The sequence below is a fragment of the Lissotriton helveticus genome, chromosome 8 (genome assembly GCF_964261635.1).
Source record: "Lissotriton helveticus chromosome 8, aLisHel1.1, whole genome shotgun sequence".
Taxonomy (NCBI): Eukaryota; Metazoa; Chordata; class Amphibia; order Caudata; family Salamandridae; genus Lissotriton; species Lissotriton helveticus.
This window is the reverse complement of record NC_136069.1, coordinates 421,190,944-421,210,991: the sequence shown is the minus strand read 5'-3', so window position 1 is coordinate 421,210,991 and position 20,048 is coordinate 421,190,944. Positions and strand designations below refer to the sequence as shown.

The window sequence follows — 20,048 nt, the reverse complement described above, 5'->3', positions numbered from 1 at the left end:
ATAACTACGTTATACACATGATGGCCCTATAACACGCAGGGCCCACTCTCATCTTTAATAACCTTTCATGAAAGTTACTGTTTTTCAAACCCGGGCACCATTGGAAATCAGCCATTGGTTGCCTCTTGCTCTGAGCGGAAAAAGACAAATGGTAACCAGGAAGTGATGGACACATGGCATTTATAACTACGTGGTAGACAGGTCGGGTTCAAGTCTATTTTTCAGGATATCCACATGTGATAAATTTACATACAATTATTGCAAATGAGAATAGTTTGCATAGTCTGTAACTATCCTGAATATCTTGCTTGGATTCCGCTCTCAGACACAGGTCATACATTGGCCATCTCTAACACAGGATTATTTCTATGCATCTTTCTGTGTCCCAAGGTTCAAATCTGTGGTCCCCTGCAACACATAAGCTAACTCCACCTCCCCATGTGGCTTCCCAGTAGCCACAGCTGCCAAGATTCCCAGTTCAATGTGTGACTAGCTAGGGCAGTCCCAGTTTTTGAAAACATGTAGTCCTATTTAACCCAGTATAAAACCAGGACTACAAGTCTCATAATTATAAGAAAAATAGGGGACTGACCTAACTAGTCATGCATGGATTTGGAAAGTTTGGCAGCTATGGTTGACACTGAGCTCTGACCCACTAAAGGTATGAGGCCACAACATGGGCCATGGGCCAGAGCTGAAGACCTGCACTGCACTTCAGGCATCTGATTCTGACTGAGCCAAACATGCCGAAAGGTACACAGGGGTGCATTGCGGATGTGGACAGTTATAAATTGGGAGACGTATGACGCCACTTTGTCACGCAACAACCGGGAGAAAACTGCCCAGCACTGCTTACATGTATGCATAAGATGTTGGATAAAGCGTGTTCTGGATTCAACAAAGTAGCTAGTGATGTTGAAATGCAATGTAATTCAAAAATCTAGATATGTTACAGAAATAATCAAAAGGATGGATGCATATCACTGCGCGCCAAGCTGTGTCCCCTGTCCAGCAGTGAATCAAGTACCTACCAGTAGTGTGATAAGTGTAGTAAGTTAGAGTCCATGGGTTTGAGAGGTCCTTTGCACCCTATTTATCATTTTTAAATCCCAACAGGAGCATAGCAACAGCATTTTACTTTTTTACAACTGGGTCAGTGACAGTCGTGCTGTGCCGCTGGGCAGCGGCAAACATCACTCAGTCACCTTGCCGGCTACACTTATAAATGTACTGTACTTGTTACAATAGCAATCATTTTCTTTTCTGTTCTTACCATCTTCAAATAGAACCCATGTGCTAATACAATCAGGAAGTAAACAAAGCTCTGTACCTGCTTCCACTTTCTTGCCTTCCTTCAGCTGGTTGGCCACGTGCTCGGGCAGCATGGCGTAGAGCAAGGTCTCGGTTTTCTTTTTTTCAATCTCCAAATTCTTTGAGAGGATCCGGAGCTCTTCCTTCTTCCTCTCCAGCTGGTTGGACAGTTCGATCTCAGCCAGCCGCTGCTGGTTGAGCAGGATGAGATCCCGCGTGGTGTCGTGCTGCGCGATGTCTGAGAGGTGCATCTGGCGCTCCTCCAGCTCCTGCAGGCTGCGCAGCTTAGGGGAGCACACATACAGCATGCACTGCAGAGACTCCATCCAAGTCATCTGTCCTGTGAATGAGGTCATTAATGTGTAGTTAGTAAATCACATTAATGTAAAGCCCACTTTATGGAACAGAACATGCTTGTTATAATTCCTGTGCATGGTGCATGTTGTGCCAGGTTGGCTGTTTCTATGAATTGGGGTAATTTGGGAGTTTCGCTGACCCCTGCTGGTGATACACCAGCACTGAGACTCAGAATTTAGGCCTGATAGGTGGGTGGTCCTATAGAGGCTGTGGCATGCCCTGGTTACTTACCAATAATCTTCATTACTCTGAGTCCCGGTCTTCCTTGCCACAGTGTAGTTCGCATCCCTCCCTGTCCTGTTTTGTGTAGGGCTTTATCTTTCTTGTGGCTTTGGTTACTGAATGTTATATGGGAGGAGTGTTCCTTTTATATCATTGGTGGATGACGAAGTCAGTCATATTGGAGTGATGGGAGGCTACTATGCTGAAATACTTTTTGGAGTTTCTGTGGGAGGCTAAAGCTCATTGCGAAATTACTGTGGTAAGGAAAACAGATGAAAAGGTAATGCAGGTTGTGATTGGCCCTTGCTCCTGAACAGCAGCAGCCTATCCCCTGCCAAAAGAAGCGGGGCAGGCTGGAGGAGAGAGCTGGGCAGGGGGGGGAGGGATAAGGAATCGGGGGACAACCTAAGAAGAAAAAATAAAGAAATGTATCTGATTGCTGCCGTCTCCTAGCGTCTGATCCATTGCGCTCTTCTTGCTTCTGGGACAGGCTCCCAGACTGCATTGCTGCCAATTATGATGCTGCATTAAAGCAGCACCAGGATTGGCCTGAGCGCTGGGACTTTGTACTCTCAGGCAGACAGGGAGCCTGTGCCTGTGCCTTCTTTCTCCAGCCCCAGCAGTTCAGTTGGGGCTGGAAAAAGCTTCACTGTGCATGAGGGTTTTGCCAGCCTGAAACTGCCGGGCAAAAACCTCATGAACAGTGAAGGGTCAAGGGAGTGCACTACCACTCCCCCACCACAGAGTCATTCCCCCCTGGACCCACCGCCAAGACTCGTCAGAGTCCTAGAGGCGTGCGTGGTAAAGGTTATGGATGGTAATGGCATTTGCGTTGTAATGGCCACGTTGTAACAGCATGCATTACAACAGAATGTGTGGTAAAGGTTATGCATGGTAATGCCATTCACTTTGTACCAGCATGTGTTACATCTGAATGTGTGATCCCATCATACATCCATGGGGGGATGAGGGGGTACACCCCGATTAAAAGAAACCAAAAAAACACTGTAGGGCAAACTCTTGAGTAAAAAATGTGTCAGTGTTTGTCCTGCTGTGAAATGTCTGCAAATCATAAAGTTGTTGATTTGAGTATAGCTCCATATTTCATACATGTTGGCCGAACACAGCGAGTCAGACTACCCCCGTTCCTCTCAGAACCTACAGAGATCAGCTGTGGAGGGCCCCAGGGCTCTTCCCGGAGCCCCACCCTCTTCAACGTCTACATGGCTCCCCTCGCAGACATCGTCAGAAGACATGGACTCAACATCGTCCCTTACGTCGAAAAACCCAGCTGATCCTCTCCCTCACCAACGAACCCACAGCCGCCAGAATCAACTTTCATAGCGGAAGAAAGGCCGTGGCTACCTCGATAAAAGACTACTTCCTCAAACTGAACTCGGACAAGACCGAAGTACTCATCCTGAAACCTGCCCCCTAAGTTCAGACAACTCTGCTCTGCCCAAGTTGCCCTGGCCTCCGTCTCAGGGATCGACAGGACCAGTACTGGAGATTGTTCTCCTTCCTCGCTGCCAAGACCTGGAACACCCTGTCCCTCCACCTCAGGCAATCGGCGTCATTGACCCAATTCTGAAAGGACCTCAAGACCTTGCTCTTCGACTAAACCTCCACACCCGATCAGCAGCCCCCCCGTCCTCAGCGCCTTGAGACCCTCACAAGTGAGTAGCCATGCTATACAAACGCCTGATTGATTGAGATGTGCTAAGAGTTTTTGCCGTGTTTGTGTTACTTTTGTAATACAAACCCAGCTCAAAGTGTTGTGGTGGCATTTTCTTTCCAACACTTATCTGGATTTGTGCCATTTTGCATCAAGGTGGTGTTCCGTGGGAGGTACATGGACATTTCAATATAACCACCCATGGGTCTTTATGTAAATCCCTATCTACTCCCATTGGTAGACATGGATTTGCATGAAAATGTATGTATCCTCGAGGTAGGCGTAACTGTGAAGCAACTTTTAAACACTCTCCACATTTTCCCAAGCACACACATAAAGTGAGGAAGGTTTTAAAGCATTGTTGTGTTCTGAAAGGATCATCTTCTGGTACAAAGCCTCTGCTTGATGAAACTCACACACCCTTCCATTATGATGCACGGGTGTGTGCTTTGGTGCCTAGCAGTGCAGGGGGAGAGAGGACACAACATCATATCTTAGTAGAAATGGCATTGTTCTGCCCTCCACTAGTCACGAAGCCAAGCACAGCAACTATGATTGCTGTGCTACATTGCTTGAAAAATCTGTAAATCTGCTCCATCGTATCTATATGCTTGTGCGTTTAGCAGACACAACCCATGGTAAAGCAACAATAATCCATGGAATCCAATATATTGAATGAAAGAACATTGTTTGACTTCACTTTCCTACTGGACATCTCCTCGGCGCATGGCCAATGGTCCCTAAAACATATCAGCGGAATGCAGGAAGAATATTCTTCAGTTTCTCAGCTTTATGCGCTTTTAGTGGGGCTGGTCTTTAGTAGCCTTTCTGGTATCTCTCATCCATTCTGGTTATTGTGTCTTGAGGTATTCATTGATCCACTTAATAGACAGAATATACGTTCTTCCTCTGCATGCGCCAAAACCTGAGGTTAACCTGTAGTGGTCACAACCTGATCCTCACCCATACTCTGTCCGAAACTGGCACACAACATTTCTTGGAGCTGTGAGCCTTTCGCTACCTGCATGTCATTTGGTCTCGTCTACCCAGCCCTTATAATTTAAACAACAAGAAGGTCACAGAAGGAATGCTTGAAATAATCTTGTCCACTAGAAATTGCTAGAAATTGCTTGGACCGCATCCCAATCCATTGTTTTGCTCCCACCATGCCACCTCAGTTTGGACTCAGCCATATGCAAATCATGCTTGACCCTGCTCCAATGGAAACAGTCCAGCCCAAACTGCCAAGCCAGGTCTTCCCTGAACAAGAATATAAGTAACCTAGGACCGGTTTTGACCTTATTATGGGCCCTTCAGCCAAATATAGCTTGATTCCAGTGGCACAGTGAGCACGGGACTCACGCCTGGGCATACCCATTGCACTTAGGACTTCAACTGAACAGCAACAAGGTGATGAATGGAATGCTTGAAAGTGGAAAGCCACTGGCAATCACTCAGGCCACATCCCAAGCCATAGTTTTCCCCCCACCATGCCACCTCTTTGGACCCAGCCATATGCAAATCAATCTTTACCCACTCCAATGGGAACAGTTCAGGCCAAACTGCCAAGCCAGGCCCTCCCTGAAACGGAATACAAACAACCTAGGACTGGTTTTGCTATTATTAAGGGCTCTTCAGCGGATGTATGACGTTACAACGCATACTTTTACCACGCATACCTTTACAACGCGGTATTTACAACGAATACCGTTACAGCGCATAGCGCTTACAGGTGCTGGATAGTGGTAAGTATAATTTTCTATTCCAACTCCAGTCCCCGTGGACACTAGGGAAGGTGTTGGATAGAAAATTAAACTTATTACTTACCCTAGAGCGCCCCCCAGCACAATGCGTTGTAATGGTATGCGTGGTAATACCTGCGTTGTAATGGTAGTGCGTTGTAAAAATTTCGTTGTAAATGTAGTTGAGCTTATATAGCGCACAGCTACCCGCAGTGGGTGTCCCGGCGCTTGCTTAGGGAACCCGTCCTGATATTCCCCTGTGAGATAGCAGGGTACCCACAAGGTGAAAGTCAGGCATCCCGCCAGGAGGGGCCGTTGTGGAGATTAAGCAAGCTATTGCCCAGAGTTGCAGAGTGTCAACCCGTGAGTCGAGGAGGCACCGGGGCGAGAATTTTCGAGTCTGTGGAATTTTTAGCCCAAGACCCGCCGAGGCGGGGAATTGAACCCTGGTCCAGGACCGATCTCAGCTTCTGGGTCTGCTGCCTTTAACCCCTGAGCCACACTTCCCCGTTGCATACCCTCTTCAGCTAGGTATAGCTTGATTCCAGTGGTACAGTCTGCACGAAACCCACGTTCGGACATTGCCCATCGCACTTGGTGCATCAACTGCAACAACAACAAGGTGACATGGTAGGCAAAAAACGTTGGATTGGGATGCGGCCCGAACAATTGCCAGTGTCTGAGAATAATTCAAGCATTCCATCCACCACCATGTTATTTTAACATTTTACGGCAACAAGAATGAGGATCAAAGCTTTAGTGCCTGCACCAGTCCTAACATCCCAAAAGTGATGCTCAACACAATGAAGGTGCAAGTAGCTTGGAAGGCAATCCCCTATGTCCCATAAAAGAGAAGAAGGAGGCAATTTCCCTAATTTCTCCAAAAATTGCTTGCACAAAGTAGCCCGCACCCTTCAAATAGTACCAACACATGTATTCATCTCAATGTTAAGTTTTTTCCAAAGCTTTTAACACAATTCTCAGTGTAAATAATTCATAAATATCCAGTTGTTTTCCCAAGAGAAGTCAATCAATGCTCTTCAAATTTAAAATGAATGTGTTCTTTATTCAAATTCTTTATGAAAGGAAGGCTATTCCTTTCATAAAGAATTTGAATAAAGAACACATTTTAAATAGTTAGAGGTTTATTCAGGGTTAGTTCCTCTACCAAGCCTCCTCTTGCTGTGTCTGAGGAGCTTCTTCTGGGCACAAGCTCTACTCCCCACCTCACCCCCAGCTATCATGTGCTTTTAGATCGGCTCTTTCAATGAAGGCAGCAGCTCCATCAGGTTAGCCTTCCAAACCTTCTCAGCGCCCAGGCTTCTTGGAGCCAGTTCTCCCAGAAATTAGGCTTGAATATGGATATAATAAAACAGGACCAGGCATTACCCTAACATGGGTGCTCATTCATGCCTATATATCACACTGCTGTGTGCAAACTATTTCTGGAAATTCTTCGAATCATGAAAATAAAGCATTTTTGTATTGTATTGCTCTTCTCAGGAAAAGGGTTCACAAGTCCCTGTGAACTTCAGTGTAGACTCCTTCAACTATCAGTTGTATAAAGAAGTGCTGGAGGCAGGGAGAGAATGTGGCGTAATGGCCAGAGGTACTGACTTTCTCGCTGGCCCAAGACACTATCAGCCTGATTCATGTACGGGCCGTTTTGCGTGGCCCTAATAGCGAATCATAGCGACTCGCTATTGAGGACACGCAAAACGGCATTCATGTAGGAATTGCTAAATAAATAGCGATTCCTACATGATCTCTATTTGCGAGTAGAAAATTGCTACTCGCAAAAAAAGGAATAAAGGAAAAAAGGAAAAGGAATAACTCCCCATTCATTCCTATGGGCCAAAAGGCCCATAGGAATGAATGGGGAGTATCCCTCATTTGCGAGTAGCAATTTGCTACTCGCAAATCAGATAGCGATTTTAAGGGTGCCAGGGGTGTCCAAAGGACACCCTGTAGCACCCCTAAAATGCACATTTGAACAGGTGTTGCGCACACACATGTCCAAAGGACATGTGTGTGTGCAACATGCAACTTAGAAAAATGCTTTTAAAAGCATTTTTCTGAGTTTTTGCTATTTACCGAGAGGTCTGACCTCTCGGTAAATAGCGGCCCAAAAGTGCAAAATCGCAATTTTTTTTTGTGTCATGAATAGCATTTGAGGAATCTCTATTAGAGATTCCTTAAATGCCATTCCTCGCAAATATGCGAATTCTTACATAGCGATTTTTGCATTTGGGATTGTGAATACCAAATGCAAAAATCGCACTCGCAAAGGGCCAGATTCTCAGAATCTGGCCCTTTTGCGAGCGCTTTTGGCTACATGAATCAGGCTGTATGATTCCGGGCAAATCGCAATCTATTCCTGCCTCCCAAAAATAAATTGATGTGTCCTTGTTTAATGTAACAGGTGCTCATGTAAAGCATTCGAATACCTTCGGGTCGATTGTGCGCTTAATACAACAGCAAAAAAAAAAAACTCAGGGCGGGGCTGTAGACAACTGGCACCAGTTTGCTGGAAAAGAGTGATTCTTCCGTTCAGTGTTTCACCTGACAGTGTTACATGTGTGAAGCACTGCTTGCTTTTGTTGCTGGGTGACACCATCCCCCAGGAACAAAACTGCCCCCACTACTGCAAAACCCTTCCAGCCTCCTGGGGAAACGCCTGATGCCCGCTACGGCCACTCCGTCCCTGGATATATATATATAGATACAACTATATAGAGCACAAACACTAATGTGTGGAAACTGTTTATTTATGTTGAAATATTTTACAGTTCATATATAGGTATTTACATTTTGTTGTGTGTGTAACAGAAAAGACATCCTACAGCCTTTCCTTTTAAATCGGCAAGAATGTCACATGGTTCACTTTGCAAAATCCTCACAGTTTGTATCAAGAGAAAGGAAAGTAAACCCCAGTTTCCATGTTAAAAGAATAAGTAGCAGTTTGTCAGATGGCTAGAATTGCATTTCACCGCTGCCTTTGAATGCATAACAAATGTTGCAAGAAAACAACAGAAGTCGTCTTTAATGTTCTTTCCCCTTCCGAGCTCCATCATGTGTTTTTTTGGGGGGGGTGCTTCCAGCATCTTTGGCTTGTGAATGGAGATTGGTGTTAAAGCACTTACTCACCCACATGTCAGTCATAGAGAGCAGCCTTTCATCCTGTGCTGAGCAATTATCGAATGTTGGGCAGGGGGGCTCCCGTACAGAATGTAACTGTTATGAATGCACAACAGCTGAGTAGAGGAATAAAAAGGTATATCTAATATCTAATATCTACGGTATCTGAACAGGATAGCAATCTAATCAATCCCCCCTGTTGTCTTTTCAGCTCAGGCTACCCATATACTGCAAATATGGTTCTGACCACATTTTCAAAAATTAAAAGGTAAATGCTTTAATTGCTGCCTGGAAAGAATAAACCACACCTTACAATGTTAGAATTGGTTGTGACAATCTGTCTTTCAATGCAGCTTCCATTAATTTGGTCTTGGCCACTGCTTAATTTGAGCTGGGCACCAGCAGTTAATTGTCGGCCCTGGCACTTAATTGTTGACACCAGCACTTACGACAGCTGCCACAGGTGGCGCTATTTGTATAATTTAGAAATGGGCAGACCAGCAATTGTTTATTACTTCAGTATGCATTAAAAACAAATAATACCTGCCGCCCAAGCTATTTTTATAGCTTTGGGGGCCAAGAATAGGCTGAATTGTCACACTTGTATCAAATCACTAATCACAATGACTACCAAAAATAATATGAACGATGTCTGTGTAATATAACTGTTTCCCATGTAAAGCGCTCCAAAACCTTCAGGTCAAATTTGCGCAATATAGAATTGTTGAAACATCAAATGCATTAACTACTACAGAATTAAGACCTTTTTTCAACCTGAGGGTTGTGGCAAAAATGGAGAACCCAATAGGGACCCATCTCAGCACCTGCTTTTTAGAGCGGCCGGTGCTGAGCACCGGCAGGACCCGGCCCACTTAAATCCCTGCTTCTAGGGACACCTAGGTCTCCCCATTACAGACAGGTGCAGTCAGACACTACACCCGCCTGCAGCAGGACCTCATCTCCCCCTTCAGAGCAATGTCAGGTCCTTTGCCTTCAGGCAAAGGCAGACTGGGGGATTCAAGCAGCTGGTCCGCCTTTCACTAAAGCGTTGCTCCCAACACAGGCCTCAGATTGCACCTGCACTCAAAGCAGTGCATTTTCTAGTAATGGAGTACACTGCCACTATTTGTGCCAGGTGCACCCAGTAAAGGGTGTGCCCCGACACAAACAGGAACTGTGCATCAGATACATAATTCGGGCATCATATGACAAAGTATGTAGAAATAGCTGCAATAATTACCTCGAAGTTTCAGCATTGGTTGCTTCTTCCATGATGCAGGCATCATTTCCCTTCTCGTCTTTAAAACAAATTGGCTGTTGATGAACTTGCAAATGCTGGAAATGGTGAAGGTCACTTGTGGGTGCACAATCGTGAAGTAGTCGCTTAATCTGATCTCCAGGGCCTGCAGTCCTGGAACATACTTCTGTATGTTTACTCCTGCCTGTTTCACCCTTAACTGGGCAGAGGAAATACAAGGCAGAGACAATCAGGCTTATTGGAGCAGTGGTGCATTGCGTTACTCCAGAATTACCAAGCAACAAAGGGCCGAAAAAGGTAGCCTTGTGTTTCTCGGTATATCTGACATTATATAATCCACATTTGTAAAGCGCACAAGGGTCTCTAGGCGCTGGGGGCTGTCGGGAAGATTAAGCAAGCTATTGCCCAGAGTCACATGGTGCTGGGCTAATCTGCCGCCGGTGCCGGGGATCGAGCCGTGATCCCCAGATTCCAGAGTCAGTCGCCCTAGCCGCGGCGCCACACCTCTTCCACAAAGCATTGTGTTGCACTTGGGGCACCTTGTGTGGCTCAAGGGCACCGGAATACTATGACAAATTGGGGCTCAAGTCTTTATCAAAAAAGGGAATCAGTAAAGGATGGTTTGGCACTATAAGTGAAACCGCGAATAAGGACTCTGGCTCTAAGTGTGCAGTTCTTCATCGAACACATTTCCACCTTTTGTTTCAAATAAAAAGATTTTTTTCTTTAGTAATTCTTTGTTTATTTCTTTTTGGTTACATCCTCTAAGACACTAATCATTTACTGCCCTCCCCATTCAAAACAGTCTTGTCCTTGTGAAGTATGCCCTGTGTAGAATCTTCAGTTGCACCACATGTAGCCCAACCCTTTCGGCAACTTAGCCTGGATATCGACAGGTTTCAGCCCAATCATCATCTTCCAACCTACCCAGATCATATTTGCAACGCTGCCTCAACTTTATAAGAGGGGTCGGCTATTACTAAGGAGGGTACTATATATCTGAAATATAGCATGTTTATGCACAGCTGTCCCAGTGACCCTGTATTTCAGCCGGGTCCAGTCCACTATCTCCTCAGATAAATCTATATATCTCGTAAGGATATGCCTAACCTGAACATATCGCAGGTAATGACTCCCAGAGTCTTCAAACTGTCACTGTAGATCATCCCTTCTTCTGTCCACAGATCTCCAACCTTGGAAATACCTAAAATATCCCATCTAGGCTACCCTGAAACTTTCCGCAGCTCTTTCAAGTTGTCGGAATCCCACAGTGGCGTCTGTAGCGTTATCCTACTCTTCTATCCTTGTAGTGTAGCCGCTCTCCACCATATCCGAACCACATCTCTAGTGGGCTCCGGTAAATGTCGCAGCTCCCCCTGCTGTATCGATGCCTCACATACCCGTCTGGATCTTTCCCTCGCCAGTCTTCCTACATTGATGGTTCCTTCTACAGAAAAAAGCCCATTCATTGACAACCAACAATCTCGCCTGCAAATAGTGAAGTCACAAATCTGGCAGCCCCAGTCCCCCATCAAACTGTTTCCTAGTTAGGGTGGCCACTAATGTCCTCAGTGCCCCTCCTACCCACAGCACAGGGCCGGCCCTAGGCATGTGCAAAGTGTGCACCTGCACAGGGCCGCCAAACCCCAGGGGCCGCCACGACGAGGATCGGATCGGAAGGATCAATGATACATCGTGGCACTGGCGGCACCCTGGCAGGATTTGGCGGCCTCCGGCTCCGTCCCCGGCTTCCAATACTAAGTTCCGACAGTCACAGTTCCAAACCCTGACACAGTGAGTCACCCCCCCCCTCCCTTTAACTTCCCTGGCCTCTGGCTCCGAGTCCACACCGACCTCGTTCCTGATTGGGCAGCAGGGGCGCCGGGGTGTTTCAAATCATCATGACTGTCACCCGGCTGGCTGGCACAGACGCCGGATGCCAGGATAGAGTAATCTGCGGCAGTGCGCAGACTCAACCTAACCTGCTGCTTGACTTCCCCGCGTGCGTAACTAACTTGTGGGACTGGTGGCGTATGACTCTCTCTGCACAGCCCAGCCATTTGGTGGTCGTCGACGTCGGAGTCGGACAAAAGCTGAGCGGCCCCTGAGCTCAGACTGAGAATAAAGTGAAGAAGTGTGAACGCACCTGCCGGGTAAGGGCAGAATAGATCCATTCTCTCAGAGATGATTGATAATGATATTTCTGCACACTGTTTGTGGCACTGACTGACTATCGCGACGCGTCAGGGCAAGCAAGCGAGTCATATTATGAAGATAGGTAGCCGGGCGTGAGTGTAGCTGTTAATGCTTGAGGTCGGAAGGGCGAGACTATCGCGACGTGTCATGGCAAGCAAGCGAGTCATATTATGAAGATAGGTAGCCGGGCGTGAGTGTAGCTGTTAATGCTTGAGGTCGGAGGGGCGAATTTACTGCAGCCGGGAGTTTTGCCGCATCGAGGTAGGCCGCCCGCTGTCTGTCTTCCAGTGGCAGCGCCGGCCACTGATTTCCTTTAGGCCCCTCTCCGCCTGTGCCTGCAGGGCCTATAATAAAGGTGGAGTCGGGGGGGCTGTACTATTTTGCATTAAATTAAGCGGCAGTATATGGCTGGCTCCCAGCCAGCGGAAGGCCTAATCATTGCCGAGTATTACATTTCGGAATCACTGACACTTTCTCCGAGGGGGGCCCGCCGCATATTCAATTTGCCGGTGCCGCATCCATCGACTCGTAGGCCGCTGTCTTCCAGTCAGTGGCAGCGGGCGCGGCCTCCCATGTAAACTGGTGGTGGTGATTGATTTCTTTAGGCCCTCTGCTCCGCCTGTGCCAATAAAGGTGGAGAGAAAGGGTTTTTCTGCACTATTAAGCGGCAGACAGTTGAAATATGGCTCCAAGCCCCAGCGACTCCTGGGGGCCCCTAGAGCTCGGGGGGCAGGGGAGCGACCGGGCCAACCCGAGCGCTTTCAGTTTCACACAGCCAGGTACGGGCCCCGGTGGAGCGCGGAGAGCACCTATGGTTACTCCAGGGGAAGGAACTCGCTGCTATCTCTCTCTCTAGCAGTCCTGCTGTCCGTTACTGGGACTCACCCAGCTCTGCCAGAGCACCTCACTCCTCATCTGGGGCGTCCCGTAGACACATGTGAGATACATAGAGAGGGAGGGAGGTTAAAGGTACATGGAGAAGTAGAACTAGAGTCAGGTTAAGAGAGAGGGTGAAGTGAAGTAAGGAAATAAGGAAATCCCATAGAGTATTTTTTAAATTTAATTGCCACCAACTGCCGGATAGTGCTGGGGTTAAGGCTAGATTGGGCAGCCAGGCATGCACACCAAGGGGTAGATTTTCTTTATCGCAATGCAGCACAGCAACAAAAGTTACTGACCTGCACAAGGGTGAGATTAAAGCAGCACAGAGCCGTATATATTAGATATGGCCTGCTGCTGCTCACTACTCGCTCGTCACATTCCTTGTCCTGAACTGCGTCCCCAGGGAAGCAGTGGGCGTGGCAAACACAGGGAGGTCAATCAAAATTACTATTCTAACTCCACGTTTTTCATTTGCCTGCATGTCCTACAGTCAGTTTTTGCATACATTGTTATGTATCATTTTAGGACCCTAGTGTAATTTTCCCGATTAATGCCCTTTGCCCTTATATAGGTATAGATCTCCATATCCTTATATAGGCATAGAAATCATAACCAATGACCGATTATTTCTCTGTGGGGGGTTGTGGGGGTCCGGTGCCCCTGTCATGGCCCTGGCACTGCAGCTGTCTGTGCGCCCAGTCCCTCATGTCGTGTGTCACAATGCCCTCCTCCTCCTAAATTGTATCGTTCTGAGACGAATTAGGAAGGGTAGGAGCAGCCGCAGGTACTGGTCAATCATCTAACGACTTTTCTGGACGTATTATGAAAACACCTTCCTGAGCTCCGCCCCGTCCGGACCCCCTCTTCTGGGGCCCACACCTACGCTCCCTGCACAGGGCCACCATGAGCCTAAAGCCGGCCCTGCACAGCAGGAGTCTAGTCTCCTGGTCAAACCGACGGAAGAAGCCCTCATGTATTTCACCATAATGGTTTTGCGAAATAAACAGGAATTTGGGTAAATAAATCATTTTATAAAGAGCCGCTCTTCCCATCAGTGACAATGGTAGCTTTCACCAATGACTGATGTCTATGGCATAGTCCTTGAAGATCCGTCCAGGTTTTGCTGACAGAAGAGTCCCTGATTTTGCATCATGAAGATCCCAAGACAAACAAAGCCCTCAGCTTCTCAAGCCACCGGGCATTCCCAGCCAGCTTTCAGTACCCAGTCTGTTGGCAGGAACACCACCAACTTTTTCCAGTTTATACGAACCTCTGAATGATTCCAGAAAATCTCAAGAATCACCAAAACCCCTCAAAATCGAATCTTCCGGTTGGGCCAAATACAAATAGAGCAGTATGTCATTGGCATATTGATATATAACATCCTCCCAGTTGGGTTTCTAACGACTACCTCTGATTTGTGCATCTCATCTGACTCAGGCGACCAGGAGCTCCATTGCTAATGCAAAGAGCATGAGGAACAATGGACAACCCTGTCTCGCCCCTGTCCTGAGGGGAAACTCCTCCGACATACAGCCATTAACTCTAACCCATACTAGTGGTCCATAGTACAACAGTCAGATCCGGGCTATAAATGTGGGACAAAAATTCATTTTTGTCAGAATGGCCTAAAGATATGGCCACTCTAAGGAGTCACAGGCTTACTCTGCATTGAGCACCACCAGATTTTGCCAATTCTCACAACTTCCCTGTCTTTGTCAAACAGCCAAACAAATGTTGTAGGTTGTGTCTTGCAGCTTTATGTGGCATAAATCCTGATTGGTCAGGATGTACCAGAGCTTTCACCACCCTTGTTAATTGGTTGGCTAAGGCACTGACCAAATTCTTTGCCTCCAAATTTAGATTGATCTATATGATACACAATCATCAGCGGGCGGTAGCTTCTTATGAATCATAATGATTGTGGCTTGCCAGAAATCCCTCAGGAGTATCCTTTCCTTGTCCCATAAGAGACAATGGGTCTGTCAATTTACTTTTCACACATTTAAAAAACTCAGCTGGCAGGTCATTCAATCCAGTGTCTTTCCTGACTTAAGCTGTGTAAAGGCCTTTGCCAGTTTGTCCACTGTCAAGTCCTTATTGATTTCCATACTGTTCTCAACTGAGAGGACAAGCATCAGAATATCACCCACAAACCCCTTTGACTTGCCTTCCAATACCGTACATCTGGCTGTGTATAGCCATCTCAGTGATCAGGCAAATGCTTGGCTATATTTCCAGCTGTGTGCATCAGTATCCCACCTGGCATGTATCTATGTATTCATTTTTGCACCTCATTCCTCTTGGACACCCATGACCACAATTTTCCAATCTTATCCCCAACTTCATAACCTTTCCCTGCTGCATTCTGAAGTGTGCTCCAGCTTCATGCAAAGCAGGGGTCCTCTAATCTTCTCATAAAGTCTCTAGTTGTCTAACTTTGCCCCGATCAGTGCCCACAAGATATTCCAGTTCCCAAATCTGGTGGCAGCTCCCTAGGTCTGACATAGCTCTTTCTCTCTCATTTTTCCCAGTATCATGGGCTATTATCTGCGCTCTAATTTCTGCTTTATAGGCTTTCCAGAGAACCACTTCCAAGTTAGCCAATCCCTTGTTCTCAGTAAAATATAAATGTGTGGCTTGGGCGATATATTTTCTCGTTTTCCACTCTAAAGTCCCAGACACCTAGGCGTCATTCCAGCTTAATTCTCAACCTCAGCACCCGTATCATTGCCAACAGTGATGAATGATCTTAAATGCCTCTGGGTAGATAGCAGACATCCCTATATCTATCAAAATATAGTATAGTCTGGACATTGACTGCACATGATTAGAGGCAAATGAGAACTGTCTCTTTCCTGTATGCATCGCCCTCCACAAGTCAGTCTGACCTGTGGCCCAATGAAGGGGGACAACCTATTATTCACGCTCATATGCCCACCCGGAGCACCCATTCTATCCAGACTACTCTGTGCTATCAAATTAAAATCACCTCCCATAGTCAAGTGCGCCTCTCGGGCCTTCACTAACCACTTCCCTAACCACACCAATCCCTGATGTTGCAACATCGGGAGAAATTCCAGGAAGCCCCACGGCGGACACCTCTCCCCCCCAGCTCCCTCCCCACTCCCGCCCACGACACTCACACCCTCCCAACAAAACACATAAAACATACCACCTCCCCTACCTTAGCATCCCCTTCTCTCCCACCCCCTATTCTCAGCCCTCACTACCCTCCGGTCTCCCCCACTGTCTTCAGCCTTCACTCACTCTTCCACTCACCGGCACCGTCTCCCATTGACGGCACCACCTATGCCTCCCACCCACCGCCTTCATCGCCTACTTCACCCACACCCCCCGCCCACAAACACGCCCACTCTTTGAATGTCATCCCACCCACTTGCACCGCAGAACATTCCAACAACGCTAGTATATCCCCCCCTTCGATACCCTGCCCGCTTGCCAGCTCACTACACAACCATTCACTACACAACCATTCACCAATGGCTCTCACCACCTACGCCATCCCCAATACACCTACTGACCTGACTTCACCCACCCTCCAACAAGTCAAAGAGGATATTCTACAAATCAAAAAAGATGTCCGCGCAATCAAAGACCTTCTCTCAGCACAGCCCAGTCTACCTCCCATCATCCCTCTACCCTACAAAGGACGCACCCGCCCTTCATACCCTCGCCTCCAACGACATCCGCGCTGGCCGACTATCCCCGTTCGCAACAACTCCCACCGCCCCCGCCGTGTCCTCAACCCATTGTCGGACCGCGACCTATGCTCTCTCCTACGCTCTTATGGCCCAGGTCCGGTAAAACAAATATCCAGCACACACATCCCCATACCCACAATTCTTACAAACCCTCTGAGGCTCTCAACACTCAACAACAGAGGTTCCGTCCCTAACAACCTCAGAAAAGTTCCCCTCACTCTAGAAAGCTCGACCACCCTTCTCTCTCCCAAACTCAAATGCATCCTCCTCAACTGCAGATCGGCCCAGAGACACTCCTCCGACATCGCTGATCTCGTTTCAACTAGGGATCTGGACCTAGCCATTCTAACAGAAACTTGGCTCACTGAAGCCTCTACCCCGATAATGGACATACTAGTCCCCCCCAACTATCACATCATTAGGCTAGACAGGTCTTCAGACAAGACGGGCGGGGGAATTGCATGCATCTTTAGGAGCAACCTCTCCGTTACTAAAGTCACCTCCCCCTCCCTCTCCTCCTGTGAACTCCTCTGCCTTGACATCACCAACGAGGGCAAACAAGTCTGTGCTTTACATCTCATTTATCACCCGCCTGGTGACAATCTCATATTCACCCAACAACTCATGGACATGATCACTTCCAATGCCGGTCGGCAGACCACCCAAATCTACCTGGGTGACTTCAATCTCCACTGGAACGATCAGAAAGACACAGTGGTGAATAGTCTCAAAACTTTCCTTAATGCGCTTGACCTTACCCAAATATGCGATAGACCAACACACGACAAAGGCTCGATACTTGATCTCATCATTGCCAAAGAGAACTCTACACAACTAGAGACGATTCTACCCTGCGACTGGTCAGATCACCACATTATCACCTTCTTTATCAATGAAAAAGTTAAACCTAACCCGGCTCAACCAATCAAATCCAAAACATGGAAAAGGGACATGAAGAATCTCAACCCCTCCACTCTGCCTCCCCACATCGGCAATCTCCTCCTTCCCCCTTCAGGTGCCTCGGATGTCCAGTCACTGACTGACCACTACCTTGAATCTATGAATACATTATTCAATGAAGTCGCCCCACTGCAACTGAAGAGAGTCTCCACCAAAACTTCTAACCCCTGGTATGACGACAGACTCAATGACGACAGGCGTTCGATGCGAATGGCAGAGCGCACCTGGAGATCGGACCCTTCAGCACTGCACCTCAAAAGGCTTAAAAACAAGAGAAATGCCTACTTCAGGAAAATAAAGCGCACAAAGTTGGACTTCTTCAGCCGCCAGTTGGACCAAGCAAAAAACAGGCCAAGAAAACTGTTCGAACTAATCAAGACCCAAACAAAGGCACAACCCTTACAATCAAATAGCACAACAAGCTACACCCCACACTGTGAGGACTTCTCTGCTTTATTTAAGCTAAAGACTGACAACATAAGAAATGACCTCATCTTGGATGTAAGCCGATTCCCCAACCACACCAGAATGGCTAACACTCAACCTAAAAACATGGCATCTTGGCTGTACTTCGATACCTACTCGGAAGAAACAATACACAAACTGCTCTGCACCTTGAAGCCCTCTAATCACCTCACAGACCCACTACCTGCGAATGCTGTAAAAGACTTCATCCCCTTGCTCCTCCCTCTCTGGACCAAAATCATCAACAGCTCCCTGCAACAAGGCCTCATTCCAGACTCCCTCAAGGTGGGACAAGTCACGCCTATACTCAAGAAACCCACAGCTGATCCGTCTGACCTAAACAATTACCGGCCCATCACCAATAGCCCCACCCTGGCCAAACTGCTGGAGAAATGTGTCCAACTCCAACTAACAAGACACATTGACCAATTTGAACTTCTCAACTCTCATCAATCAGGCTTCCGAGCGAAACATAGCACGGAAACAGCTATGACACACATAATTGATGACGCCCTCCAAATTCTTGATCGCAATGAGTCCTGCCTCCTCATCCTTCTTGACCTCTCGTCAGCATTTGACACGGTCAAACATGAGAACTTGCTGGAGCTGCTAAGCACTAGAATGGGTCTATCAGGAACTGTTCTCAAATGGTTCTCGTCCTTCCTTCACAACCGGTCCCAGAAGTTCAAGATCGACAATGTGCTATCTTCACCTGTGCCTGCAGATCTAGGTGTTCCACAAGGATCCTCCCCCACATTGTTCAACCTCGTCATGGAACCGCTCGCCACCTTGCTCCAAGCTTCCAATGTCCAATTCCATATGTACGCCGACGACACACAACTGTACCTAAAGCTTCAATCTCCGGATGATATCAAACATCTGAATTCCACGCTTATCAACACTCAATCTTGGCTAGCCGATAATCACCTCAAACTAAATGCTCTGAAAACTGAGTTCCTTCTCATCTCACCCCCGGCGAAAATCTCCACCACCCAAACATGGCTCAACAACCTAACAGCCTTCAATGTCCAACCCACCATCGTGGACTCAGCGAAATCCCTAGGCATCACACTGGACGCCAAGCTCAACATGCAGCAGCACGTCAGCAAAGCCACAAAAGCAGCTAATTTCCAAATCAACACTCTGAGGAAAATTAAACCCTTCCTCCCTGCTGAAGACTTCCAAACAGCTGTACAAGCGTTAGTCATCCCTCGAATAGACTACGGAATTGTGGCCCTCAGCGGCCTCCCGCTATCCACAACAGCACCCTTAAGAGCCTCTCTGAATGCTGCCGCAAGACTCATTACTGGCTCAAGAAAACATTCGCATATTTCCCCAGACTTAAAGTCCCTAAAATGGCTGCCTTTTGAAGCCAGAATACAACTAAAAATTGCAGTTATGACACACGCGGCCGTGCACCACAATGCACCCAACTACCTCGCTCAAAAGTTGTCTATATCAGGAGGTTCGAGATCCAATAGAAGCTCAAAAAATCTTCTCCTGAAACCCCGCAGATTCCGGAAAGAGAAAACTTATAAGCGCTCCTTCTCAGGAATGGCACCCAGGATCTGGAATGCGCTCCCTCCTGAAACCAGGCGTATCTCCTCCACTGCACTCTTCAAGAAAGAGGTGAAATCCATCCTTCTGTCCAAGATCTCCTGAACTTCATAGGTGCTGGATCAGAGACTCTGCATTGCCTTGTGTCAATGCTCACCTTGTCCTTTGGCACTATACCTCTACCTGATGGAGACACTACTGCGCTACTTTCTTACTACCGACCAATATATGATACACGCTGGGTCACTGATTCACCCTCCCGATGCCCCCACTCAGTGCTCTCTCTATACTAAAACACTGGTATAAGCCTTCCATTCACCCAAGGTGTATCTGAACACCTCTGTAGTGGGATCAATGTCTTGTGCCGTCTTATATTACTTGTTTACCGTACTGTATATTGATATGTTTTATGTATGTTTTTATTTTCCTCTCATGTTAGTGACTACTACATTGCTCCCATTACCTCTGTTCATTCCTACTGCCCCTACCCTTTCATTGTGAAGCGCTCTGATATCTGTAAGGATCTTGTTCGCGCTATATAAAACTTTGAATAAATAAAT

General features: G+C 47.2%; 1 protein-coding gene across 1 annotated transcript in view; it reads right to left on the bottom strand.

Moving 5' to 3' along the window:
• Positions 1-20,048, bottom strand: part of LOC144773748 (guanylate cyclase soluble subunit beta-2-like) — a 152,135-nt gene that overhangs the window by 43,907 nt on the left and 88,180 nt on the right. Inside the window, exons 8-9 of the mRNA XM_078658881.1 lie at positions 9,686-9,902; positions 1,331-1,651 (exon numbers count right to left, since the gene is read on the bottom strand). Coding sequence (XP_078515007.1) covers positions 1,331-1,651; positions 9,686-9,902 — 538 coding nt within the window. The remainder of the gene's footprint in view (positions 1-1,330; positions 1,652-9,685; positions 9,903-20,048) is intronic.